Below are 26,239 nucleotides of genomic sequence, written 5' to 3' on the forward strand. Positions count from 1 at the left end.
TCAAAATGTCTATGTTGAGGGACGGTTATCTATAGCTAATCTTAAAAATGAATAGGAAGACAGACTGAAAGAAAATATATCAAATTATAAATGCAGATTGTTATATTAGATATTTTCACATTTTTGTTATATGATTATTACTTTATAACAAAATTGTCTTTTAAAACTTGTGTCTTCTTTTTCCTTCTCTAGTCAAGCCTTCGCATTTCCCCTCCTCTGCCCTTTCTTTCTATGACGGGAAATGGTCCCAGAGACCCTCTAAAGATGGGAGTTGGGTCTCGAATGGACCAAGAGCAAGCTGCTCTTGCTGCAGTTGCTCCCTCTCCAACCAGTGCTCCAAAGAGATGGCCAGGAACATCTGTGTGGCCATCTTGGGACCTTCTCGGAGCTCCTAAAGACCCATTCAGCATAGAGAGGGAGGCTAGACTCCACAGGCAGGCCGCAGGTGAGTGTCGGATGGCTGTGGCTGTGTGAAGCCTGAGACCTCTTCCTAGACACAGAACACCTTTATTCACACCACGATGAACTCTTCTGAAGAGGGCTTGATAGTGTGGTAAAGTTCCAGGTTTAAAGAGCCAAGGGTTCTAAAAATAAAGCACAGCCTTGAGATTGAGTTGAAGGAAGCAGATAGCCTGTTACAGAGGCTGTGCCGCAGCAGAAGATGGCTGATTCCACCTCTTACTGTGAACTTCTGTGGAAAATGACTGTGCACTGCCCTTGTTTTTGATTGTTGCATGAAAAAGACAAAACCTTGAAAATAATGTCTACAGTTTTGTCTGCCCTCCTTATTTCTAATTGACGGTCATAGCAGTCAAAGTTCATTTTCTGACTTTTTGCCCTGAGATTTTTGTTTGTTTGTTTGTTTGGTACATTCAGGGTAAGTAGTCTAGTTGTCAACTTCTAAGGTGTAAGATATCACCAAGTGCTCTGAGCTCTTTGAAGTCCTTTCATTTCTGTCATTTAAATAGTCTTAAGTGCAGGCTGGAGAGATGGCTTGGTGGTTAAGAGCACTGGTGGCTCTTTCAGCAGACCTGGGTTCACTCCCCACTACCCATATGGCATATTCTGGTTATCTGTAGCTCCAGTTCCAGGGGATCCAAACCCTCTCTGGCCTCGTAGGCATCGGGCACAGACTTATGTTCAGGCAAGACACCCACAGACATAAAATAAAAATAAATCTTAAAAATTGTTTTAAGTCTTTTTCTTTCTGGTTTTTGAGACAAGGGTCTCTTTACATTCCCTGGCCTGTCCTGGGCTGTCTGCTTTGTAGACCAGGCTGCCTCTGCCTCCTGAGTGTTGGAATTAGAGTTGTGTATTTACCATGTCCAGGTGCAGAATCTGAGTGTATGTTAAGTCTGCTTTCTTACATTACACCTGGGCTTGGAAGTCATTGAGCTACCTATATCATTAACCACTAATGCCGTCCTTGTTTTCCACCCAAACCACGGTTGTGGGGTCTGGTCCCTGACTGAGTGAATGTTACTTCTCTGCTACATGTGTTTTCATAGAGCTCATCCCTACCTCATTCTTCCCTAACAGTGCGAATACCCTGCTTATCTAGTGGTTCTGATCGCCCATGACTGTGTTTACTGTGCTCACTGTTCGGGATGCTCTCTGGAGGGATGCTACCTGCTTTTATGTGAGATGTTGCTAGCAGTGTCCAGTTTCTTGTCATGGCAACACATTAGCCCTGTGCTGTTAGGAAATACCCTATTATCCATGATGGAATAATGTCTCATCTCCTTGAATATCTTCCTCAGTGCTGAAGGAAAGGATAATGTGTCAAGAAGTAACCAGTCATCATCCAGGTCACCTTCCAATGTGAAAGGCTTGAACTGACCTCTGAGAACAGACCTCTGGAAATTAGCAGGACAAGCCAATCTGAAGCGGGCTCCAAGCATACACAGCAGAAAGGGCCTCTTGACATATTTGGTTTGACATAACTAGGGAGCAGAGGGCTTGGGCAGAAATCCATCATCATACTGTGGGTGTAGGGAAATTCAGTGCCTACTCAAATGCTTTTGAATTGGCTTGTGGGGCATGGAGATGTGCTTGCTGTTGAGTTGTGTTCCTCCTGGCAGTGTCTTGACGTCTGTGGCTGATGAATTCAGAAACAAGATAAGGAAACAGCAGAACATCTATTTTAAGGAGAAAGTCTACAAGGGTCAGAAACTTGTAGGGCATTGCATATGTAACATTCTGTCTAATCCTAAATATATATCTATTAACTACTTTAAACAATAGCAAGATAAAACTGCTTTGTTGATAATTAATAAGTTATATAGTCAAAATACCTTTAGTTGTGTCTTTTGTGTCTTTTTGGTTTTTGGTTGGAGATATATATATATATATATATGTATGTATATGTATATGTATGTGTATATGTGTATATGTATATGTATATAATACATCATACACCTTTCTGCCTGTACATATGCCTTCAGGCCAGAAGAGGGCATCAGATCTCATTACAGATGGTTGTGAGCCACCATGTGGTTGCTGGGAATTGAACTCAGGACCTTTGGAAAAGCAGACTGTACTCTTAACCTCTGAGCCATCTCTATAGCCCAATATTTTTTACCCTATACATCTGATATTCCTTTTGATTTTATTGGAAGCAAAGCTGATGAGGTAGGATTATCAAAGTTACCTTAAATATTTCAGCAGACATAAGTGCTCTGTCTTTTGGAATAATCATGGCTAGTCATCTCCTGGGAAACCAGGTTGGAATCGTGAATGTTCTATCTCCCCAACAAGTCTATTTCAGAAAAGGGTAGTGACTTTGTTGATTGTCTGAACCCGTGTTCTTTTCTTTGTCTCCTCCCAAAGCTGTGAATGAAGCTACATGTACCTGGAGTGGCCAGCTTCCTCCCCGGAACTACAAGAACCCCATCTACTCATGCAAGGTGTTCCTAGGAGGTGTTCCTTGGGACATTACAGAAGGTGAGCTGCCTCTGAGATCTCTTTAGAGTTGAAGGTGGAGCTTATCTTTCAAGTGTGTGGACCCTAGGCTCCAGGTCAGAGCCTGAACCTCTGCTTCAGCACAGGGTGTTAGAGAAGCAGCTGAGAGAGCATTTCATAAGCTGTTGTAGCTCTGTGTGTCTGCTTACACACGAGACCGGAAGTCAGCTCTGAGTTGTTTTTCAGGAGCAGTGAACCTTGGGAGGAGTACTGGTGATCCTGTGTTTGTCTTTCCTGAGTAGACTCTATTGGTTTCTGTTGTTCTTCCCCATCTGTGCAGCTGGATTGGTTAACACCTTCCGTGTTTTTGGCTCTCTGAGTGTGGAGTGGCCTGGTAAGGATGGCAAGCACCCCCGGTGTCCTCCCAAAGGTAATATGCCTAAAGGTAATAAAGACATGGTAGGAATTTTTTTCCCCTCTTCCTCACACGTACTGCACCATGTGGTGCTGGGCTGTCACAGACGCATGCTGGTAAAGTAGGCACTCCAGGGTATAGTCAACACACCCTCTACTATTTTGTACACTCCTTTGTCCATCTGTCCAAGCTTGTAGTGATGTGGGAGATGGCGTCAGACCCCTTCCTGAGCACCTCCCTCTGAACCTAAACCCCACCAGGGCCTTCCCTCTTGAATAAGGTGTTCACTTCAAGAGTGTTCTTTTGCCTGCCTTTGCTGCTTCAGGGGTTGTGATCTGACCCAGTTCTGAGATTCCCTTTGGAGTTGGCAGGAATGAGGACCGAGTATCTGATTCCTCACTAGTCTAAAATGAGATCTTGCCCTGTAGAAAGAAGCAGGAGCTATTTTCACTCTGCCCCATCTTCACTGAACTTGAATCAGTGGTTTAATTAGGCTTTTAAAGCAATACCTGCATCCCCTGACAAACTGACCACAAACCTGCTATTTTTCCTGGCTCTATTGACCTGGGCATACTCTATGTTCAGGGGTAGAGAGCTATATGGTCATAGGTAGGGTCTTCTGTCCCAGCCTGACAGTACCTTCCCTTAGTGAATTTTGAGGTAAATCTCCCTTAGCATAGAATAAGTCATAGTAAATGGTATGACAAGCCTTTTTAGGAGTAGAACAAAATGTACTTTAGGGTAAGGGATTTGATTCAGTAGTGGAGTGCTTGCCTAGCATGCACAAGACTATGGGGTTAACCCCCAGCACCTACCCTCTAAAAAAATTGTCTTGCACTTGAGGCTTCCTCCCTTAGAAGAAAACTCCCTGTTCAAAGCATTGGCTCGTCAGCCACACTAGAGGATGTTAAATTGCTACCTGGGGGATATTAAGGCTTCTTTTTCTTTTGTTGAGTATAGGGTATGTGTATTTGGTGTTTGAACTAGAGAAGTCCGTCCGGGCCTTGCTTCAGGCTTGTTCTCATGACCCACTGAGCCCAGATGGCCTGAGTGAATATTATTTCAAGATGTCCAGCCGAAGGATGCGCTGCAAAGAAGTGAGTTAGCTTGGTAATCCTACCTTCGTTACTTTCTGTTGCTGTGTGGGTTACTTTGTTACTGCTGTGACAGAAGACCATGACCAGGGTAACCAATAACAGAACATCTAATGTGGATCATGATTTCAGAAGGTTAGAGCTCATGATGTGGAGTGAAGGCATGGCAGAGGTCACATCGTTAGCAGAGAGAGAGCACATGGGAAATAGAATAGCATGCGTATTTTTAAACCTCAAAGTCTGCCCCCAGTGACACCCACTTTCCACAGAGCCACAGCTCCCAGTTGTTCCCAAGTAGTTCCACCAACTGAGGACTAAGCATTCAAACATCCTCACGGAAACCAACACAGCCACTGTGGTAGAATACCATGACTTAAGGCACCTTACAAAGGACCTCATTTGGGAACAAGATAGCTGCAGGAACAAGGTGCTGAGAGCTTACATCCTTTATTTTACTGTAAGCAAAAGCACAGAGAGCAAGTTGGAAGTGAAAGGAGGATTTTCATCTCAGGGTGACTCAGTTCCTCCAGCAGGGCTATACCACCAAAATCCTTGAACTGCACCACCTACTGGGGACAACATTCAAATACCCAAGACTTTGGGAGACATTCTTTATTCGTGGCACCAGATTTTCTTGGCACCAGGGCACCAGTTTTTGCTGAGGCAAGAAGTCTGGGGTTTGTTTTTTGTTGTTGTTGTTGGTTTTTTTGTTTTGTTTTGTTTTGTCCCACGGTAAATACATCCACTATTTTCTAGTTTGCATTTTTTAAAACTCCAGCTGTTGAGCCTTACTGAGATAAAAAGGAAATCTATGAATGTGCATAGCATACAGTCCTGGAACGAGTGGGGCTATATGAGTGTGCACATCCAATCCTTGGAATCCAGTGGGGCAAGAATCAAGCCTTCCCAGCCTTCCTGTTCTTTTCTGATCTACACTTAAATCCCAAGCCTCATCGTAGAGATGAGATTGAAAGCAGCAACTTCCTTTGCTTGTACTAAACTGAAAAAAATCTACATATGTTCCCCCTAGTTCTCAGACTGCTTTCTGACCCCATGATATATGGTGATGAGTAAATTCCCTCAGGACAGCCCCAGCTGTGGCAGCTTCACTCCCTCTCAGGCCTTCCTTAGCTCTGTCAAAATGATGCCTCTCTGACTCTCTTGACCAAAGCCCACCAGTGTGTCCTGGATAGCACCCTGACTTCACACTGGGGAGCCTCATTGCCATTCGTACCTCATGCTCACTGAATCATCTATGCAGAGTTTAGGAATCTCCTTTAGTCAGGCTCCTCAAGTGGTGCTACTGGGGAGAGTTTTGAGAATCAAATGTTTTGAGTTTAGAAATTGGTATAGTGCTTTTATTAAGATGATTCCAAAGAACATCATTTTTGTGACATAAAACTGTTTTGAAAATTTATTGCTCACCTATAGGACAGGAAGCCAAATATATCTCTAATTAAAAAGATCAGTGCTTTCCGGGGAAGAGAAACATAACGAGGCAAAGCACAGGGATTTTTGCTGTGAGATAACAGTCAGCTGCAATAGGTGTTGTGAAGTCACCACACACTTCCTCTAACCCAGCAGTGTGCAGTAGACACAAAGAAAGCCCAGTGTAGACTCTGGTTTTGAGGGGTGATAATTGTCAGTGTGGGGTCATCAGCGGGAACAGATGGATCTTTGGGTGCAGAATGGTGTAGTTGAGGTGTGTGTGTGTGTGTGTGTGTGTGTGTGTGTGTGTGTGTGTGTGTGTGTGTGTGTTGGGGATAGTGTGTGTGTGAAATTTCAGTTCTTTTGTGCAGTTTTCTGTAAACCTAAATCAACTCTTAGAAACTAAAGTCTGTTTTTTTTTAAAATCAGTATCTTAAAGGAGAAAGTGCCTATTAGGATGGCCACATCACTTTTAAATAGTTTATTGACTAATCTGGCTATTGGCTTTATAGAAGCTCCCCATGTTTCTCTTGTTCAGGCAACTCATTGTAGCTAAGATTACATCATCCACTCTCCTTCCTGGTCCCCTGCTTTCACACATGAGACTGGCATAGCCAGGACAGCCAGCCTGCTTAGACCCTGATCATTTCCTTCCCACCCCCCATCACCTCAGTGTCTCTTTGATGCTCCAGCTGTCCCAGTCCTCTCACTTCTGTGACTGTGTGTCCCAACTGTGGTCCTTCATCATCAGTACGATGTTTGACTCCCTCCTGTCATCTTTTCTACTCAGATAACTTACTCATTTTGTGGTTCTACTATTTGTAGACCCAGATTTACCTGTCTAACCTGTCCTACCTAGACCCTATGTTCTTTGATATATCCTGTAATTGTAGATTGCCCTATGTGCAAAGTAGTCTTTTTCTTGAATTTGTATGGGTGTTCCTTCCTGTGCACCTTCTCTGCAGGTTCTTCAGAGCTCAGGCCCTGCCTCCTTGCTTCTCACTCAGGAAGTCTGACCTCTGCAGATTTCCATTGAAGAATATCTTTACTTGTGACCTGTGACAATTGCCACCAACCATGTTCAGACCTTCTTTTAAATTATTTTTACATTTTGGTGTTTGCCTCAGTTCTCTTCTGCTTCAAAACATTTAAAGAAAACCTAGCTAATTTTACATAAATAGTTACTGGCACCTGTAAGCCTAGTTGATTGTAAAGTCCTCTGCTTAACATACTAGACTTGATGCTGGGGTCAGAGACTCAGGATAGAAGATGTCAGCACTTACCCTGGTGTTAGTGAGATTTTTAACACTTCAGATCTTTGTGTGGCCACACACACACACACACACACACACACAGAGAGAGAGAGAGAGAGAGAGAGAGAGAGAGAGAGAGAGAGAGAGAGAGAGAGAGAGAGAGAGAACAGAGACAGATTGACACATAGACATACAGGGACACAGAAACATACAGAAGACAGATACACACAGAGAGAGATATAGACACACACAAAGAACAGGGGGAGATGTTCTCATTATTGATGGCACCTCTAAATACCTTGGTTAAGACCAGTAATCATCTCAATGATATAATAGCTTTTGTATATTTCTGTCCTCCATGCTTTCTAACTTTTTAATGTTCTGTGAGTTCTCCTGTCACAAGAATGCTTGTTTTCTTCCTTGAGAACTTGTGCTTTGTTAGTTCCTGTGACTCTTGGTTGGAGTTAGAGGATCCTGGGCCTGTCCGTTTGGTCCTTCTTGATTACTCTGCAGAATGAGCAAGTTCTTTTGAATTTGCTTTTATCATTATAAACAAAGGGAATTCAACGTCAGCGTTGGGAAAAGCCTGTGTGCCTCAGATGAGTGACAGTGCTCTTTCACCTTGTGTAGTCATAGCGGCTGCAGTGTGGTATCCACAGCATGTACACACTGCACAGGAAGCTTGGTCTCTGAAGATGCCAGCTGATCAACCTTTGGGGGGTTTTCAGGTACAGGTAATCCCTTGGGTCTTGGCTGACAGCAACTTTGTCTGGAGCCCATCTCAGAGGCTGGATCCCAGCAGGACGGTGTTTGTTGGTGCCTTGCACGGGATGCTCAATGCTGAGGCTCTGGCTGCCATCTTGAATGACCTATTTGGTGGAGTGGTGTATGCTGGGATTGACACAGATAAGCACAAGTACCCCATTGGTGAGTGTCCTACTTCTGTGTGGGAAGGCTTGGTGCCCCTGGGAAGCAGATTAAGATGGTAATACTTACCCTCGGGAGTATAGAGAGACCTGACCCAGGTTTGCAGATCATCTTTTCCTCCAGAAGTAACAGTACTGGCCCATCTGCATCTTGCTTCTGCTACTATTTCACACACTGGGGGAAAGGGTAATTGTAGGACTATGATAGTATTGGTGAAAAGGAGGAAAGAAGTCTGTTGGAAATTCAAAGTACAGAGCCAAACTAGTTTTGGATAAACTGCATTTAAAGACTACATTTTACTGAGAACTTTCCTTCATTGAAAGTGCTTCCCAGGAAGCTGCACATGCCTGTAGTCCCAGTACTTGGGAGATAGAGGCAGGTGGATCTCTAAATTCAAAGGCATCCAGGACTATACATTGAGACCTTGTCAGGAAAGAAGGGAAGTGGGAAGAAGGAAAAAGAAGGGAAATTTGTTTTTGTTTTTACTTCTTTGATGTTGTCTAGAATCAGAGACAAGGTCAGATGCTTTCTGGATAGATAAAAATTGGCATATCCATTGAGCCATTCTACCTTAATGTCTGTGTCTGGACGGAGTTGATCAGCATTTCTGAGAAAGGAGGTTAGTCCAGAGTGCAGTGATTGCAAGGATTGTGCTGAGAAGCAGAACAGACTCTGATCACGGCACGGAGTTAAACACCTTCCCAGATGCCTGCTCTACCCACCCACAGGGAGTCTGCTCAGGGAGGAGCACTGTGTGCTTGCCTGTCAGTGCTGTGCTGCAGATGGAGAACTGTAGAGCGGGGGCAGCACTTGGCAGGACAGGGATTCTCATAGCTCTCCTGCTAGTTTCTAGTTCTCTACGGTACCTCTGGGCAAAGTATTCCTGCCCTTCTGAAAACAGTTTAGTCTGCAGTGGTTTCTGCCTGAGCTCTTAGTCCTTCTCTGTGCATCTACCTGCACTGGAGGGAGCCCCTTCCCTCCCCTCTTTACCTGATGGTTTATAGCAGTGTGTCTTAGGACCTATATTGTCCAGTGTGGTAGCTGTTAAAGTATTTGAAATGCAGCTTCTCCTGTGTGTTAAAATATCTTAGGTAAAATATATAACTAAAATTCCGTTGCTTTTGATTTTGCTGTGACAACCACTAAATTAGAAACTACTTAAGTACTTACCTTTAAGTCAGATAGCACTGGTTGAATGTTGGAGGGAATTTAAGAAAACTTGAGCAGAAGGTCTAAGCTTGTACCGTTTTCCTAGGGTCTGGTCGTGTGACTTTCAATAACCAACGTAGTTACCTGAAAGCAGTCACTGCTGCTTTTGTGGAGATCAAAACCACCAAGTTTACCAAGAAGGTGAGTGTGTGGTTAGTGTCCTTATTTTGAGACTCAATTATAAAACACTGTAGTTCCAAGATTGGAGAAGTGAACCCAACTGCACAGTTAGCCTGAGTTCGGGGACTGAGGTGGGATTTTGTCTCTGGGGACTCAAGACTGTTAGCTACTTGTGTGCATATGAGTGTTGTTGGGGAGAAGTGTCTTCATTTTGCTATTTGTCTGAGACTGCTAAGTAGCAACTTTATCAGCCTCTTACCTGAATCCTCTGAACACTTACCTGCTGGTAACTGATACAGGACTAGGATTCATTTTGCCTCAAAGAACTGCTCTTTGGTTGTCCATACGCTACAAGCAACCAGCTCTGTCTATGTGATACAAGTCTGTCATCTATGGGTTGGGGACTTAGCTCAGTGCTAGAGCGCTTGCCTAGCAAGCTCAAGGCCCTGGGTTCGTCCTTAGCTCCGGGGGAAAAAAAAAGACAAAACAAGTCTGTCATCTAGGATCTTTATATTCGACTCTTGCCTACAATTCTGTCTTCCTCCTTAAGCACAAACACCCTACATTCCTGTGTACTCAATAATATATAACTACAGTTCCTCTGATCCACAGAACTATTTTATCTTCTGTTCTTCAGGTTCAGATCGACCCCTATCTAGAAGATTCTCTGTGTCTTATCTGCAGTTCACAACCTGGTCCTTTCTTCTGCCGAGATCAGGTGAGTCCTCTGGACACTGTAGATGCCTATGAAGTCCCTATCACAATTTGAAAATGTATTAAGGCACATTTATGACACAAGAAGTAGAGTTCTGAGGTAATTTATTTCTGAAAGCATAGAGACACGTAGTTGAGAGCACCCTGTGCATAGATTTATCTACAACACTAAGCATAGGAAAGGTACTTGTTGGATTTTTGGCCCTTTCCTTCCTGGGCTGTTACTGTTGTACAATATGGCATTGGTAATGGTGGGTACTTTTTGGGTTTTTTTGTTTGTTTTGTTTTTGTTGGAAACGGTCTTACTGTTTAATCCTACCTGTAACTTCATGTAACCAAACTGGCTTTGATCTCACAGCAAGCCTCTTACCCACTGCTCCTACCAGAGCGTTAGAATCGCTGGCATATGTTAGCATAAGCTCACTGTGGGGGGTGTTTTTATCAACAGCTAGTCCCATTTATGCTACTCATACACTACAATGGTCCATCTACCAGGGCGTCAGCCCTTAAAGGAAACCTGCTTTCCTTCTTCCAGAAGCCATCAGCTGCTAATAACTCTCAGCCAGGAGTAGTTGCTTGTGAGGCTTTTCCTGTTCATTTTGGAATGTTCACTGGGTTGATCTTGTGCAGGCACAACCACGGAACCAACCACATTTTCAACCTTATGTGAGGTGTTTGGGAACCTTCCAGTATGGAGCAATCCATCCATGTGTAGTTTGACTTTATAGTGGTGCTGTTATTTAATGGAGGCTATGAAGAGTAAGCTTACAGTGAGTTTGGAAGTGAGAGATCAGTGTCTTCCTAAACCAGCTTCTGTAGATTAGTGACTTCACAGTGACTCCTCCACTTCATACTCTTGTTAGGAGGTTATGACTTGCTTAGGGCTGGTTACCCAGCTAGCAAAACCAGTCACTTCTCACTGAGAAGAGAAAGGCATGTCTCCTAGTACTTGAATCTGTAACCAGTTCTTCAGCATTCTCTCATGTCGGCAGCGATAAGATTGAACTGCTGTGTAGAAAAGAAAGTTGGAAAATTGGAAAGCTGCATGGTACACACAAGAAACCTAAAATGTTTGCATAAGAGTACCCATAGATCCAGGGCTGCATTTCCTTTGGTCAGCCAAAGCTCTGTTGGGGTGAGAGGGTTAGCAGGAAGTCTTTTTCTAGCCCCCACAGAAGCTAGCGCTTTTAATTTCCTCTTAAAGTGGAACTTTATATCTAGTGTTGGCACACTCTTCTCTCTGTTCCCTAACTAGGTCTGCTTCAAGTACTTTTGCCGAAGCTGCTGGCACTGGCGACACAGCATGGAAGGCCTACGCCACCACAGCCCGCTAATGAGGAACCAGAAGAACTAAAATTCCAGCTAGAGAAGCTGGCCTGGCCCAGGGCCTGTGGCGCCAAAGGCTGGCAAGTCAGGCAGCAGCCTGTTCCCTGCACCGGCGCCTAGGAGCTAGCTTTCTGCAGACAAGGGAGAATTGTACTCACCTTTGTACTTGCTGAATCTGTCTTTGTTTCTGCACTAATTAATGCACAATGAGTTTTGTCAGGTTTTGTCTTCAGCGGGGTGTGCCAGAGCAGGGGCCTCAGGCTCACCCTCAAGCAATTGTAGTTTTCCCAGATTCTAGTTCCTCATTTTGCAAATGAAAACAACAAAAAAACTGTGTCTAGAACGTGTTGACACAGATGCCTACACTTGGGTTTATTTATTAAAGCGCTTCTTACATTCCTTGCAATACTGATGGTGGTGATGCGCAGGTCTCATTGGTCCATTCTTGCAGTTGCCATACAGTGCCTTTCCATTTATTTAACCCCCACCTGAACGGCATAAATTGAGTGTTCAGCTGGTGTTTTTTACTGTAACAAACAAAGGAGACTTTGCTCTTCATTTAAACCAAATCATATTTCATAGTTTACGCTCGAGGGTTTTTACTGGTTCCTTTTTACACTCCTTAAAACAGTTTTTAAGTCGTTTGGAACAATAGATTTTTTTTTCTTTCTTGGCAGCTTTTAACATTATAGCAAATTTGTGTCTGGGGGACTGCTGGTCACAGTTGCAAATCAAAGCATTTGTAACCAAGAGAAAAATTATTTTATTTAAAACTGGATGGGAGGAAAAATTAGGTCTGAGCAGCTGCTGTATATAGTTTTAAATGGTTTGTCGCACCTTATGTTGCACTTACGTTGGGGGAGGGTTGATAGAAGTTTTTAATCACAGTCACAGGACTTTTTCTTTTGTAACTGAGCTTAAAAATTAAAAAAAAAAAAGGGCTGCTTTTTGGTGGGGGCGGATGAAGGCTCACAGGAGCCCTTTCTCTTAGAGGGGCAAGTACCCTTCCTTACAACTTTTATTTGAAGAATGTATGAATCAACAGTTATTGTTGACAAAAATGCTACTGGAATTGAAAACTTGACTCTTTTCTTTTTAATTTAGTTACTACTTGCCCCTCTTAGGGAAGCTGTGTGCCAAAGAACCAGTGTCGTCCCCCTGCTGAGCTGACGTTGCATTGTCGCATATCCCAGCTACTCTGTGGGCTTCGTGAAGCTGTGTGTGAAGTCTCTACCTCATTGTTGTACATGCAGGCAAGACTGCACTCTCTACAGATTGTGGAGTAAGCTGTGGTGTACTTTTTTTGGCACATAATAAACACGTTGCAGCAGAGTTGTGGTTTTGTCTGTCCGGGGTGTGTGGTAGCAAGCAGGGAAGGAGATTCCAGGGACAAGTCCTCTCTTCATGTATTCTCACAACGGGAGGGACCCCAGTTCAGAGGGATGGTATGTGCATGTGGAGACCTGCTCCTATGTGGAACCTGTTGCATCCTGGTCAGCCACGCTGGAATATCCGGTACCTGGGTGGTTACAATCTGAAATGAAAGGCCTATGAATTTTACTTGCTTGGCCCCTTGAGGCCTCCAGATGCAGCCCCAAGAATGCTAGAGACACAACTGCCAAGATGTCAGGAGCCACTTGTTGGCTGCTTTCTTGTGAGCCCTCAAGTGTTCCTCCGTCCTCTTGGACTCCCTTGTGCTCTTGTGCTAATGCAATTCCTTTCCGCGTGGTTACTACTTTGCTTTTTTGATTCAGGGTCTTTCTTTGTGGCCTTGTCCTGGACTCCTTATGTAAACCAGCCTGGCCTCAAACTCAGGAATTCTGCCTGTTAGGCAGGCATCCCGAGTTCTGGGATTAAAGGTATGCACTAGCATATCCAGCAGTGCTTTTCCTTTCTGCACAGCCCTTACACTAGTTTCCCTTACAGTCTCCATGGCTTTATGATAGGTCTGATAATTTTTCAAGTAGAGAAGTTTTGAGTCAGCCTGCTGAACTGATCCTTTGGGAAACTAGTCTGAGGGAGAGCGGACCCCTAGGTACTAAAGCATCCTTCTTGTAAGATGCAAAAATTCACTAATCAGAATCCAAGAGTTCTCTTCCTGCAAGACTGTAAGGTCTAGAGTTCTACCTGGCCTCCACTTCATTAGAAATTCACTGGTAAAGTAAGCTGCAACTCCCAGGGATTACTGATCCTTTGATCTCTTCAGTTCTGGTTCCATAGACCTCTTTTTTCCTCCCTCCATGAGCTACTTTAGAGTAAGGATAACCGGAAGAAGCTGAAGGTTGGAGATAATAGTGTCTTCACTGGTTGGGAGCAGTATAGTTCTCTCAGATCTTAATTTGTTATGTTTGAGAGCTCTCTGTGAGCCAGCCGCTGTTTTAAGCACTCGAGGTTAGTACTTTGTTTAGCTCATGCCCAGTTGAGAAAAGTAAAACGCGCTAAGACATTTAAGAGCAGCTCTAATGGAATACTGTGCTAGAATGTGAAGAAACGCCGGGAAATAAGAGAAACCTCTCCAATTAGGCTAGAGTCGCGCGCGTGTTGGAGATCAGGGATGACCCCCCTCTACCTCTACACCTTTCGGAGCTCGGGCCTCCTATCTGCCTCAGGGCCTCAAAGTGTCTCCTAGATTAAAGCAACCTGAACCTCCCAACAGAAGCCTACCTACCATGGAACTACTAGGAGCAGAAACAGAGACGGCCGAGCTACCGACGTGCGCACGCGCAGGCTCTCGCCCCGCCCTCAGCGCAGCACTGCCACTCCAGTCCTCCAGGGGCCGCTGTGGTATTCTCGCGAGCTTCGCGCAGCCGTAGTCGGGCGGAAGCGGCTTTCTGGCCTGCGCTTTAATAGGCCTCTCTTGTGCTTCCTGTTTCCTCTTTTACCGAGACCCGTCAACATGGTAGGTGTTTGCCTCTGAGTGCTCTGTCCTTTTCAATCCGCGTCCATCCTCCGCTTGTCGCGGCCTCAAGTCCGCAGCGAGAGGCTGCAGGCGGTGCCCACGCGGAGTCTGTCAGCCTGGCGCGCTTCCGCGTGAAGTTCTCCGCGCACCGACCCCTTCGGGAACCGGCGCCTGCTTCCTCCATGGAAGGCGCGGGCTCCCCAAGTCACTTTGCCCTCTCCACCTTCAGGGCCGCGTTCGCACCAAGACCGTGAAGAAGGCGGCCCGGGTCATCATCGAGAAGTACTACACGCGCCTGGGTAATGACTTTCACACCAATAAGCGCGTGTGCGAGGAGATCGCCATCATCCCCAGCAAAAACCTTCGGAACAAGATAGCCGGGTGAGTGGAGGCCTCGCGGCTGCCTGCGGCAGCTGTCCCTCCGGAAGAGCCTGCCCTGGCCGTTCCCTTTGCTCGAGGTCCCCCGAATGGTCCGAGGGAGCTGGAGGTGTGCGTTGTTCGCTGTGGGTTTTTGCCGAGGTGATCTTAGAGTTATTTACGGTAGCTGAAGGCAGAGCTCCGACCTCCAAACCTTATTGCTGCAGTATCTGCTCACAGCATTTTATCACTATGGCCATGTTGCACGAAAAATTAACGGTGCTGTGTCCGTACGACTGATGAGACCAGTCAAGGTACAAGTGCGGAAGAGATGATGCTTGGAGGAGGGTTGATGTTTACGGAGTGTGAGGAATGTAGTGGGTGGATGTCTGGACTTTGTGTGTATAGGAGGATCTCCGACGGTGAGTCCGACCTCGATGTAGAAACAAAGTTAGGTTTTGTACCCAGATACTCTGGGCACTAGGTGGGAAGTGGTCACTGTTCTTCCTGGCTTGTGTGTTTGTAGCTATGTCACGCATCTGATGAAGCGGATTCAGAGAGGTCCTGTGAGAGGCATCTCCATCAAGTTGCAGGAAGAAGAGAGGGAGAGGAGAGATAATTATGTTCCTGAGGTAAACCTTGTGGGTCTTTGTACCTTTTACTACCTGCTCAGGTGGTGGTGGGGCCTCATCTGTGGTGGGAACTCAGCTGCCTTCAGAGTGCCGCACCCAGCTGAGGGTGCCTGTAATCAGCCTGCCTACTGTTAGCCTTCCTGGAGTCTCAATTCAGTTTGCTCTTTCCACACGGGAGCCTAGAGAGAGTGCCTGCCTCCCCACCAGATTAGCTTGACCTACAAGTGTGAGCACTGCCGTAAGGCTTTCTAAACGCACACTAGATAATCTGACGTAAGAGTGAAGCCTTGGGCTGTGGTGGTGGTGCACATCTTTAATTCTAGCATTTGGGAGGCAGAGGCCAGCCTGGTCTACATACTGATTTTTGGGACAAACAAGGTTATGTGGAGAAGCCCTAGCCTTTCAAGGGATCAGAGGAAGTGAAAGATAACACATTCATAATTTGGACTTGATTCTTTCTCTCTTAGGTCTCAGCCCTAGATCAGGAGATCATTGAGGTAGATCCTGACACCAAGGAAATGCTGAAGCTTCTGGTGAGTGTTGGCTGATTGAGTAAGGCTGGTTTCTAAATGGCTTGTGGCTACTTGTTCCGTGTGTGTTGGAATGGCTTTCACGAGATAATTTAGCAGTGTGGGACATACTGAGTTCTTTGCATTTTCCTTGTTCTGGGACTGGCTCCTAAATTGTGGTCCGCCCTCCCACACCCCCTTCAGCTCTGGCTCTGTCACCTGTTTTCCTTGGAGACGGTCTTAGAAAGGATCCCTGGTCTCATTTCTAGAATAGTCAGCTAGTCACAGTTCAGGTGTCTTCAGTGTGGCTTATCCTAGCAGCTAAGAGGACTGGGACATTTTCATAAGTGTGTGAAGGTAAGACAGGCCTTGGAGTCCAGCATGCTGTTAGTGGTTTTGAGCAGTTTGAGACATTAAAAAGTAATACTCTGTATCCCCATATACCTACATCTGGCTTTAGTGAGACCAGCAGCTAAAGCTGTATCAACACAGCCTTACTTCTGAAACCATTTAGCTAGCTTCAGGGCACAGTGGGCTCCCGGGTGCTAGATGTGCTTGGGGACTAGCCTGATCCTCCACTCCTTGGTGTCTTGTACGTTTTGTTTCCCTCAGATGTTGACTGAGGCTGGGGAGTGTTTTAGGGGCACAACCTCTAAGCCCCTCTGTGCATTGTGACTGGTACTGTTTTTGTAGCTTGCCTGAGCTAAGAAAATGCTTGCAGGCTTTTAGGCTTTGGTTGGTAGTAGTGGCAAGAGTGTTGGGTCCTTGGAGATGGGGGGCCGGCGTGGGTTATGGGGTTTAGCTGTGTGTAGGCCAGTCCATTCAGTGTCTGAAGAAGCCTGGAGGCTGGGTGAGGAGAATTGTATGTAGAGGGTGTGCCATCAGTCAGTGTGTGTGTTGAAAAGTTCCTGGGGGTGGGAAGTGTCCACTCATGGGTGTCTGTTCTTTTGCAGGACTTTGGCAGTCTCTCCAACCTCCAGGTCACTCAGCCTACGGTTGGGATGAATTTCAAAACACCACGTGGAGCTGTTTAATCCGTTATGCCATATTTTCAATAAACCTGAAAACAAGTTTGGCTGTATTGTTGCTGTTAGGGTCATAGGGTCAGGGTGGGGGTCTGAACACTTTCTGACCTGGTTTAGGATTTGTGGAGATCCTAATACGCACTCAGGACAAGGCGGGAAGCTATTTTGCTATCAGTTCTCTTCAGTCTCTTGGATAAGCAAAGTTGGGGTCAGCATGCCTAGTTAAGGGCAGTGGTGTCAACCAGGGTAAGGTGGGTGTGCATGGTTTGTATTGTAGGGTTTTTTGGGTGGGACTTTGACATTTTCTGCATGAACAACCCACCACACGGTGCTGTTGGGCCGTCTCAGTCTGATAGGTTTTTAATGTCTACTCTGAGCCTAGAATTGACAACTCCCCTTTGTAATGATGGATTAATGCAGCTGCCTAGGGTCCTTTAGATTTATGCATCTTTTTTTGCAGTTGAGAAGTTATATATGTTTTGAACTCATTTATTTAGAGCTCTTTCCCAGAGCCTTAAGGGCTGTCCTGAAGGTCCTAGCATTTACCATTTTGCTCTGAGACTTCAGCTGTCTGATCATCATGGAGTCATTAATGTTACCGGGGAGGATGGGCCTTGGAGGAATGTGAAAGCGTGTACATTTATTACACAAACCCGCCTTGGGGCCACGGTGGGCTCAGCAGTGTGTCCCAGAAATCCAGCTCTGGTCAGGCTTGGCAGCAGGCGCCTTTACCCATTGAGCCACCTTACCCACCCTTTATGATACTTCGTCTGTATTTGGTGTAAGGGTAATGAGCTGAGAGATGTTCTCTTCTAGAAGAGTTTTTCATTTACTCAGTTTCACTCATTTCCGTCTTTCTAGGACTTCCTGTGTTTACCTCTGATTTGTTGCCTCACAGCCAGTCCCTGTGAGGACTCTTGGTGCATCTGGGAGACTAGTGTGGTTCCAATCTCACTGATGACTTTAGAAGTTCAGATCAAGGTTTGCTAATTTAGTCAAAAATCTTTTAAAATTTGTTCTTACTCTTTTTAGTTATTTCTGCTATTTTCTTTTCCTGATGCCAGGGACGGAACCCAGGCCCTGGTCTAGTGGGCGAGTGCACCCTAAGTCAGCCCCGCCCTGAAGCCTTCACTGTTGCCTTCACCTCGCGGGCTGTGGGCTTTGTTTATCCCAGTGGAGCCTCAGTGATCTGAGTTTTACTTCTCAGTGTGCAACCCCTGCACATTCGTCCCGAAGCGAGGCTTTCCCTGTTTAGCTGTTATTAGCTGGGTTTGGTTTTCATATCACCACGAATCTCTCTGCCTTAATCTTGATGCTACTAAGTTTGTCTTAGAAGAGTGTACCCAGTGCACACCAGAGAGGATTGTGTATACTTTTCTTTTTCTTTTTTTTTTTTAATTATTTTATTTATTTATTATCTATGAGTACACTGTAGCTGTCTTCAGACACACCAGAAGAGGGCATCAGATTTCATTATAGATGGTTGTGAGCCACCATGTGGTTGCTGGGACTTGAACTCAGGACCTCGAGAAGAGCAGTCAGTGCTCTTAACCACTGAGCCATCTCTCCAGCCCCGAGTATACTTTTCTTGTTCAATTTTTGTCAGTTTCTTGAGACAGGGCCTTGTATAGCCTACCCTGGTGTGGAACCTGTGTGGGGCCAAGGAGCTCTGCACTCCTGACCTTGGGTGGCCACCTCCTGAGCACTGGGCTTGCAGCCTGCACACCCTACCCTCAATTTTTAAGGTGTTTCCCTCTGGTTCACACCTTCATATCTGTTCCCTGTGCACTGCCGGAATGGTGTTTTCCTCAGTCCTTTTAATTTCAGCTACTGCATCTTGAATAAGATCTCTTGTTGGGGGGTTGGGATTTGGCTCAGTGGTAGAGCACTTGCCTAGTAAGCGCAAGGCCCTGGGTTCGGTCCCCAGCTCCAAAAAAAAAGAACAAAAAAAAAAAAAAAAAGATCTCTCGTTAGAGCATTGCTTTACATTGGAAATGCATTCTGGGGCTGGAGAGACGGCTCAGGGGTTAGAGCACTGACTGCTCTACAGAGGTCCTGAGCTACAGTGTACTCATACATAAAATAAATCTTTAAAAAAAGGGGGGGGGGATGCATTCTGACAATCTTTGCCTGCACTGGGGATGCTTACCCCAGTTCCAATCCACTTACGCTTATATGACTAAGGCAGATCCAAACGGCTAAGCTACATGTCTCCCAATGGTTCCTGTTTTGTAATCCAGGCTAGCCTCCCACTTGACACACTGTTGCCTGTTTACTGCGGTGTTAGTGTGCTAGCTAGTGTACATCTTCCAATGCTATTTTCCTGTTTTTATATATATATATACATATATATATGTATATATATATATATATAGTTTTGTTTTTAATGTGTGTGGGTTTTGGCTACACATGTAGGTGCAGTGCTTACAGAAGCCAGAAGAGGGCACCAGGTCCTCTGGGACTGGAATTACAGATGGTTTTAAGCTGCCGAGTGCATTCAAGAACTTAACCCAGGCCTTCTGCAAGGACAGCCAGTGCTCTCACTTGCCGAGCTGCTGAGTTATTTCCATAATGATTGTTCTTGATATAATTAAAATCATACAAGTTATATTAACACAAACTTCTTTTTGTTGTTTGTTGACATAGGGTCTCACTATGTAGCCCTGGCTATCCTGAAACTCACTGTGTAGACCAGGCTGACCTTGAACTCAGAGATCTGCCTCCCATGTGACATAATTAAAGTCACATGCCACCATACCCACCTCACAAGCCTCTTTTAAACAGCTAGTTTAAAATTCTCGATTCTGTCAGGAATTGTTTTCCTCAAGAACGGTAAGCAGCGAAGTCAGTGGAGAACAGGAGTAGCTCTTGTAGGGTCAGTGAGTCAGGGACTGTCAACATTAGACTTGGCCTTGAGTCTGTCCAATGGGACCTGAAGCCTCTCCACAAGTACAGTGTGGCAGTGTCTCAGGGCCACCTTCGAGTCTGTTTTATCCAGAGAACGATCTGGGGTAGCTGCACTTTCAGTTTTGAACAATTTTATTAAGCAGCAGCAGAAAAGGGACACTTGGCAAGCAGCAGGAGAGGGCATCCTCAAGTCAGGAGCCTAAAAGCTCCATGAGCTTCCAACTGAGTCTGTAGCAGGTGGCTAGAGTGTTTGCCCTTAGAGGGGCTTCCACACAGAACAAGCGATTGATAGATAAAGCATTAAATCAGCATTCACCCAGCAGGGATGTCGACACAGATGTTGGATCCCTCTGCAGTGGATCCCAGCTGCTGGTGGCCATCCCCACCATAGGGATGAACCATGGGATGTACTGGAGTGGCCGCTGTTGGAAAGGTTTGACTTCTTGCTGTATTTTCAACACCCTTATGGTTTCCTCTGTCTATATTTCAGGGCCAGTGGCCAGCCTGCCCAGGAGAGGGTATCTTGGAGGACTCCCAAGTTTAAACAGGCTTGAGTCTGAGACTGGTGGCCCATCTCCCTCTCAGCAAAACCAATAGCACATGACAGTTTATAATAGAATTTATTAGTTTCCCATAGGAGAAAATTCTCAAATCCCCTCTAAGATCAAAGTAGGGGACAACCGGCTGATGTCACTACAGAACTGAATGGCCTTAACGACTTAGTTTTCACTTGGTAGCTCTGAAGCTCTAAGCTTCCGTTCTCTTCCTGTAACCGTGGTACATCGTAAGGTTAATCCTTACATCATCCTGATTACTCCAATTCTGAGTATGATCCTGTGGGTTATCGGGGGAAATGTATGTTAAAAACAATGTTTCCAATGTTAATATTCTTTAAGGAACATTTAAATGTGTACTCATAAAATCACGGGGAAGGAAAACTCATTTTCTAAAGCTTTCCCCTGTTGAAGGTCCTTCCTACCTCTAGACCTTTAAACCAGGCTCAAAAGCTGGGTATGTTGGTACAAGTCTGGGACCCCAGCCCTTGTGGGGTAGAGTTCAGGAGTTCAAGGACAGCCTCAGCTGTATTAGACTCTTTAAAGACAAAACAAAAACCAAATAACTAAAAGGCTAGCCAAAAGGCTCTGGGACTGGGCCCAGTTCAGAGTGCTTGCCGAGCACGCAGGAGGCACCATATAAAACCGGCATGGTGACACGATTATAGTGCACATATTTAACCCTGGATGCCTCAAGGCCAGCCATTTAAAACTTCCAGTTTTAAAAAGGAAAGCAATTGAGAAAGACATCTGACTTCTACCTCTGACCCCCCCCCCACACAGTCATCATCGTCATCATCATCTTAATAGACTAAAAGTTAGTTTATTCCAGAGACCTTTTGAGTGATGATGGCCTCACAATTGCAGGTTACCCCAAAATTCCATGTTTTAATGTGGAAGCAGTTTTATGAAATTTTTATGGTTTTACAGAATAAAACCCGAAATCAGAGCTAATACATCCAAGAACAGGCACAATGAACTGGGGGAGTTTCTCTCCAGGCCCAGTGTGTGTCCTATGACATCTTAGCTTTTGGATGGGTGGAAGGCAGTGGCCCACTAAGTCGATGGATTCTAGAAGGTTTCTTCGTAGTCACAGGATTAGTGCCCTGTTTTAGTTCTGACGCAGGCAGACAAGGAATAGCTGTTCTGAGGTTGGGACTACCTGGGACAGACACAACTTTTCAGGAGTTTCCGTTCACAAGAACCATCTTCCTAACCCAATCCCCCCACCCCCGGCTCCCCTCTCCAAAATTATTTTCGTCTTCCTATCCTCAGATATACTAAACAGTTACCTCTTTATGTGTGCTTGTGGAAGGGCACACATGAGTGTAAGAGTTCCTGGAGTCCAGAAGAGGGCGTCAGAGCCCCTGAAATTACAGGTAGTTGTCTGTGTCGCGAACTAACAGGTAGTTCCTGGTCCCTGGAAGAGCAATGTGCCCTTGACCACCAAGCCATTTTCCAACCCTTAACCCTATTTTTAGAAAGCCTGCTCCATCTACCCTCTAGCTGTGTAATTTCCACTCTCTCCTGGCCAATAGCACAGAGCCTTGATCTGTCCGACCCTCCCACATTGTTCCACCCACAGTGCTGTTCTTGGCCCCCGACTGAATGCTATTGCTTCCTGGCGGCTGCGTTTATGTCCTCCCTTCCAGATTAAACAGGGCCAGCCCCGGCGGCCAGGAACTTGGCCTTGCAGGTGGGGTTGGAGGCTGTGGAGCAGCGGGGCTAGAGGAAACCGGAAGGGTGGCGCAGAGAAGTCAGGCGGGAAGAACGAAGAGGCAGGGATGCGCGCGCCTTCCCTGGGACACCAAGGCTGCGGGGTGCAGACCTTTCTGGACAGCGATGGCTTGGAGTCTTTCCTTTCTGATTGGAAACCATCGAAAAGATTGCACCTCCACCGGTGTGTCAGTTGTGAGTGGCCTCAAGTTTCCTCTGGGCACAGCAGGATGAGACAATTGTTAGGTTGATTCAGCCCCTTCCTGGCTTGTGTGAGCTGATGGCGCTCCACTCCCGGCCCATTGTTTCTGCTGCCACCAGGGAAAAGGCTTCCCTGTGACTCACCCGCGCTTCCAGCAGCTACTTCTTTGAAGAAAGCGGGAGCCTTTCTCGCTCCTTTTCTCCTCTCTACCTCTACGCCAGCTCCCCCACCCCCCAACCCCCATGGCTACTTTGGTCCAGAAGTTTACCCTCTTACTAGATCTGACCTCTAAAGAACATCTGCAATGAACTCCTGCCTTTTCCTTTTGAATGCCAGTGTAGCTAAGTGGGTCTGGGTGGGGAGCTTCCTTTGATGTTAGGACCTTTTGTCTTTTGGCCACTGAAACTTCCAGTGGCAGTGTCTAGTTCCACTGCAAGGGATGTGTCTTTTGCTTTATGCATTGCTGTAGTTTGGGGTCTCCTGAAGTGCCACATCCTAAAGGCTTAGTTTCCAGGTTGGGACCGCTGGGAACTGGCAGAAACTTTAGAGTGGGGGTCGTCTGGCTTGGAGGGGCATGTTCGAAAAGAGCCTGGACTGAAAGCTCCGCAACAGTGGGCCCACGACCCTTTCCTTGTTGCAAGCATTTGTTACTCTGAGGGAAAGCTGACCACGGGTTCATTGGGATTCAGAGTGCCCTTTGTCCAAGGGCTGGGTCTGTCAAACTGGACCAGGCTCAGACATTGCCTCGCCTAGTGCCTCTTCCCTTTGCTCTGTCCTAGAGCTCCTAGTGACCGCTGAGAGCATCATCTCCAACTCAGGGGCTTGGCGGGTGTGGAGCTGCGCACTTGTGCTGCCCCTCAGCAACTCCCTGGCTTTTGTTCATATGCTCTGCCTTTGGATGATTCTTCAGTTCTGTCCGACTTCTAGGAGAGCCAGCCCCACACAGCTTTCACTAGTTCCCCAGACGCCAGACCAGCGCTTCTCAACCTGTGGGCTGCCACACCCTTGGGATCCTTTCACAAAGGTCACATCAGATACCCTGCATATCAGATATTTACATCATGATTCATAACATTAGCAAAATTAACAGTTAAGTAGTAACAAAAGTTTTATGGTTGGGGTCACCACAGCATGAGGAAGTATATTAGAGTCTCAGTGTTATAAAGGTTGAGAACCACTGCTCTAGAATGTCTGGTGTGATTCTTTTCTAGATTTTCCCTTTAAAAACCATCTTGTACTTTGTGATTCTTATAGCTTCTTTCAGCTCTCAAAAATGTTAGGCATACTCATCTCGAAGTCTTCCTCTCCTTCTGTCTGGCGCTCTTGTGAAGGAGCAGTCCTATTCTTCATGGCACAGCCTGCAGTTATTGTAGGTCAGGCATCTTCATGCAGGACTAAAGAGCCCACGCGCTCCTCCTCCACGGTAGTCTGGTCACACTGAAGAGCCGCCACACGATCCCGGCTCCAAGGACCTTACAACATTGCCTAGTTGCTAACTTATTCTATCCCTAATTCAGAACGATTATGTATTAGACAACTCAAAGACAACAAATGACTTCTTAAAAACAAATAGTTTAATTTCATCCAGAAAAAAATACAAGTTTAAAATGAAACTAGCATTTGTCGTGTCACTTTTACAGTATTGTGCTATTGGAAATGTGAGAAGATAGAACCCTAAATTCCTAGATTCCAATATCCCATGTTAGTTGTAAAATATCAGCCTCTGGTGCCCGGGGTGGCTTTGCTTTTATAGGACACATTTTATAGAAATGATATAAAATGAGGCAGGCTTTTAGAAATTCAATTATGAAATTTCAGGGGGAAATGGTCAAATCCAATTTCTTCTCTGAGAAGGCACCTGCAGAACTCACGACAGCGGCTGCTGAGAACCTGGTCTGCACAGACGGTGGCTTCTCTGGTACATACTAGAGTGAGCCCCACTACATAAAGCTTCTCCCACTAACAACAAAGAGAAGAGTTTAACAAATTCCATAGTATGGAAAAAAGCATCATTTAAAATTCTCAATCTGCATTATGAAAATACATCTGTGACCAAATCACGCACACACGTCATGAATTTGGTCAAGGCATCTGAAATCGGCTTTGGCTTTGAAGTATTTTTAAGATTCATAGAAAACATCAAATGTCTAATAAAATAAATAAAACATTTAATAATTGGGATAATCAACCCTAAATGTCTTTGTCCCATTTGCTCGTCAACGTGAGAGAACTCCCTTTCAGCAGTGTTCTACAACCAGAGCTGCACCTTGGAGATGCTGCTCTGCAGGCTCAAGGAATTAGGACACATGGTGGCTGTCACTGCCAGGAGAGCCACGGGTCACCTCTGCAGGGCTCCTGGTCCTGTGGTAATACAGTCCGTACAAACTACAGATCTTGGGAGCCTCACTGAAGAGCCTTGCAGTAAGCTATGGCGTCAGACGGTGCTTTCACAGGCCCTGCAGATGAGGGGAGCGCGCAGCCTAACATTGAAAGGGTAAGGGACTGCAGCAGCCAGAAGGAAGGGCAGAGCCGCGGGCCTAGTGTGTACCTCCCACTATTCTGGAGGGGGCCGGAGGGTGCACAGCTCCTTCTCATCCAGTCCTTTCCAGTACTTGAAGTTGTCCTCCAGGTGCCGCATAAGGTTAGGCAGGTAAACAAAGGCTGCCGAGAGAAACGGGGACGCAGGGTCTTCTCAGCCTTTCTTTATCAAAGGCTCGGCCTCCTCACTCTCTCTGGGAATGGAACTTGGGCGTACTCCCACCCTGGCCCAGTGTTTCAAGAGGGACTGAAGGCAGTGGGCGTGACTGGAACATGGGAAACCTGTTCTCAGCCCCAACCCCATCTGCAGGCCTCAGCTCTGCAGCACCTCCCCCTCCCCCGGAGGAGCACAGCCCTCAGGACACAGGAGCTGTGGACAACCTTAGGATCCTTTTCTGGGTCCCAACCCTCTGGAATGGCTACTCTCTCTCCATTCATCTTGGAAGTCAGCTCCGCACACTACTTCCTAACTAGTGGGTGCCCTGCAGGAGGACGTGCGAGACTCCTTACCATCCCAGGCATCAAACATGTCTGTGATGAAGTAGTCGATGAAGGAGATCTGAGACTTGGGGATGCTGCAGGTGTTTCTGTCAAACACTGGCATCACCACAGGCAAGTCCAGCTGTTTCTCTTCATCGGTCTGTGAAGCAGAGCATCCGGGATCTCAGGCCCGAGTCCTGGTTTGCCATGGAGCAGCCCCACCCACAGTACCTGAGACAACCCACAGGCTGCCTTGCAAACCCAATGTAGCACCAGCCACGCAAACCCGATCTGCCAGCCAGCAAGCTGTTCCCCGAGTGAGAACCCTCGAGGACATCCCAAACATTTCGGTAGCTGGAAGCCTCTTTGCTAATGTTCCTCAGGTCAGAGCAGTATCTGGTCACCTACCTCAGGTCCTGTCACTCACTACCCACTGTCCTCCTAGTCACAAATGCCCAATATGCCCACACTGGTGCCATATGTGTGCAGAAACACGGCCCCATCCCTGGACAGGCCTAGTGGCCATTTCTCAGCTAGGGCTGTGCTGTCTTGTCGGAAAGACTATAATTAGACTATTAACTAGTAAGGAGACTGCACTGGTCCTAAAACTTCCCAGTGGTGAAAAGGCAGGAGAAATGCCTCACCTCTAAGGTCTAACAAAAGTTTGTAAAATCAACAGTCTTTCTCCAACTCTTCAAAATTAAAAAAAAAAAAAAAAAAAATCCCAGAGAGAGCATTTCTTGTTCATTTATCTTCGAAAGCCAACGCGCCCTACTAACAGCAGACACTGAAAACAACTCTACAGAGCGATACCCATGTGGAGGGCGATGGGAAAGTTCCAGACGAGATATTGGTACAAATCCAGCAGGTGGGAGGTTGGCAGGGCTGCGGGTCTCCTGGGCACAGGCAGGCCTCACTACAGGGGATACACACGAGTAGCAGAATGGAGAGGCAGGGTGTGGTGGTGCCCCAGTGTTCAGGAGGGCGAGGCCATCGGCTTTAGCTACTTCATGAGCTCCGGAACAGCCCGGGG

General features: G+C 46.2%; 3 protein-coding genes across 7 annotated transcripts in view; 2 read left to right on the forward strand and 1 right to left on the reverse strand.

Moving 5' to 3' along the window:
- The window catches only part of Cpeb1 (cytoplasmic polyadenylation element binding protein 1), a 103,765-nt gene extending 91,046 nt beyond the window's left edge, over positions 1 to 12,719 (forward strand). For 2 of the 5 annotated variants that reach the window (XM_032893326.1, XM_032893321.1), the window contains exons 5-12: positions 193 to 445; positions 2,830 to 2,943; positions 3,242 to 3,346; positions 4,277 to 4,413; positions 7,820 to 8,018; positions 9,274 to 9,368; positions 9,985 to 10,065; positions 11,317 to 12,719. In XM_032893326.1, the coding sequence (XP_032749217.1) occupies positions 193 to 445; positions 2,830 to 2,943; positions 3,242 to 3,346; positions 4,277 to 4,413; positions 7,820 to 8,018; positions 9,274 to 9,368; positions 9,985 to 10,065; positions 11,317 to 11,415 (1,083 nt within the window). In that variant the 3' untranslated portion in view covers positions 11,416 to 12,719. The remainder of the gene's footprint in view (positions 1 to 192; positions 446 to 2,829; positions 2,944 to 3,241; positions 3,347 to 4,276; positions 4,414 to 7,819; positions 8,019 to 9,273; positions 9,369 to 9,984; positions 10,066 to 11,316) is intronic. The other 3 variants (XM_032893323.1, XM_032893324.1, XM_032893325.1) reach the window with 3 other exon arrangements.
- An 868-nt stretch (positions 12,720 to 13,587) lies between these two features.
- Positions 13,588 to 16,855, forward strand: Rps17 (ribosomal protein S17). The gene is made up of 5 exons (XM_032893327.1): positions 13,588 to 14,286; positions 14,516 to 14,667; positions 15,170 to 15,275; positions 15,743 to 15,808; positions 16,738 to 16,855. The coding sequence occupies exons 1-5, from the start codon at positions 14,284 to 14,286 to the stop codon at positions 16,816 to 16,818; spliced, it is 408 nt and encodes a 135-aa protein (XP_032749218.1). The 5' UTR covers positions 13,588 to 14,283; the 3' UTR covers positions 16,819 to 16,855.
- A 6,885-nt stretch (positions 16,856 to 23,740) lies between these two features.
- The window catches only part of Pde8a (phosphodiesterase 8A), a 122,706-nt gene continuing 120,207 nt past the window's right edge, over positions 23,741 to 26,239 (reverse strand). Inside the window, exons 22-23 of the mRNA XM_032895106.1 lie at positions 25,237 to 25,366; positions 23,741 to 24,849 (exon numbers count right to left, since the gene is read on the reverse strand). Coding sequence (XP_032750997.1) covers positions 24,743 to 24,849; positions 25,237 to 25,366 — 237 coding nt within the window. The 3' untranslated portion in view covers positions 23,741 to 24,742. The remainder of the gene's footprint in view (positions 24,850 to 25,236; positions 25,367 to 26,239) is intronic.

The sequence above is a fragment of the Rattus rattus genome, chromosome 2 (assembly GCF_011064425.1).
Source record: "Rattus rattus isolate New Zealand chromosome 2, Rrattus_CSIRO_v1, whole genome shotgun sequence".
Lineage (NCBI taxonomy): Eukaryota > Metazoa > Chordata > Mammalia > Rodentia > Muridae > Rattus > Rattus rattus.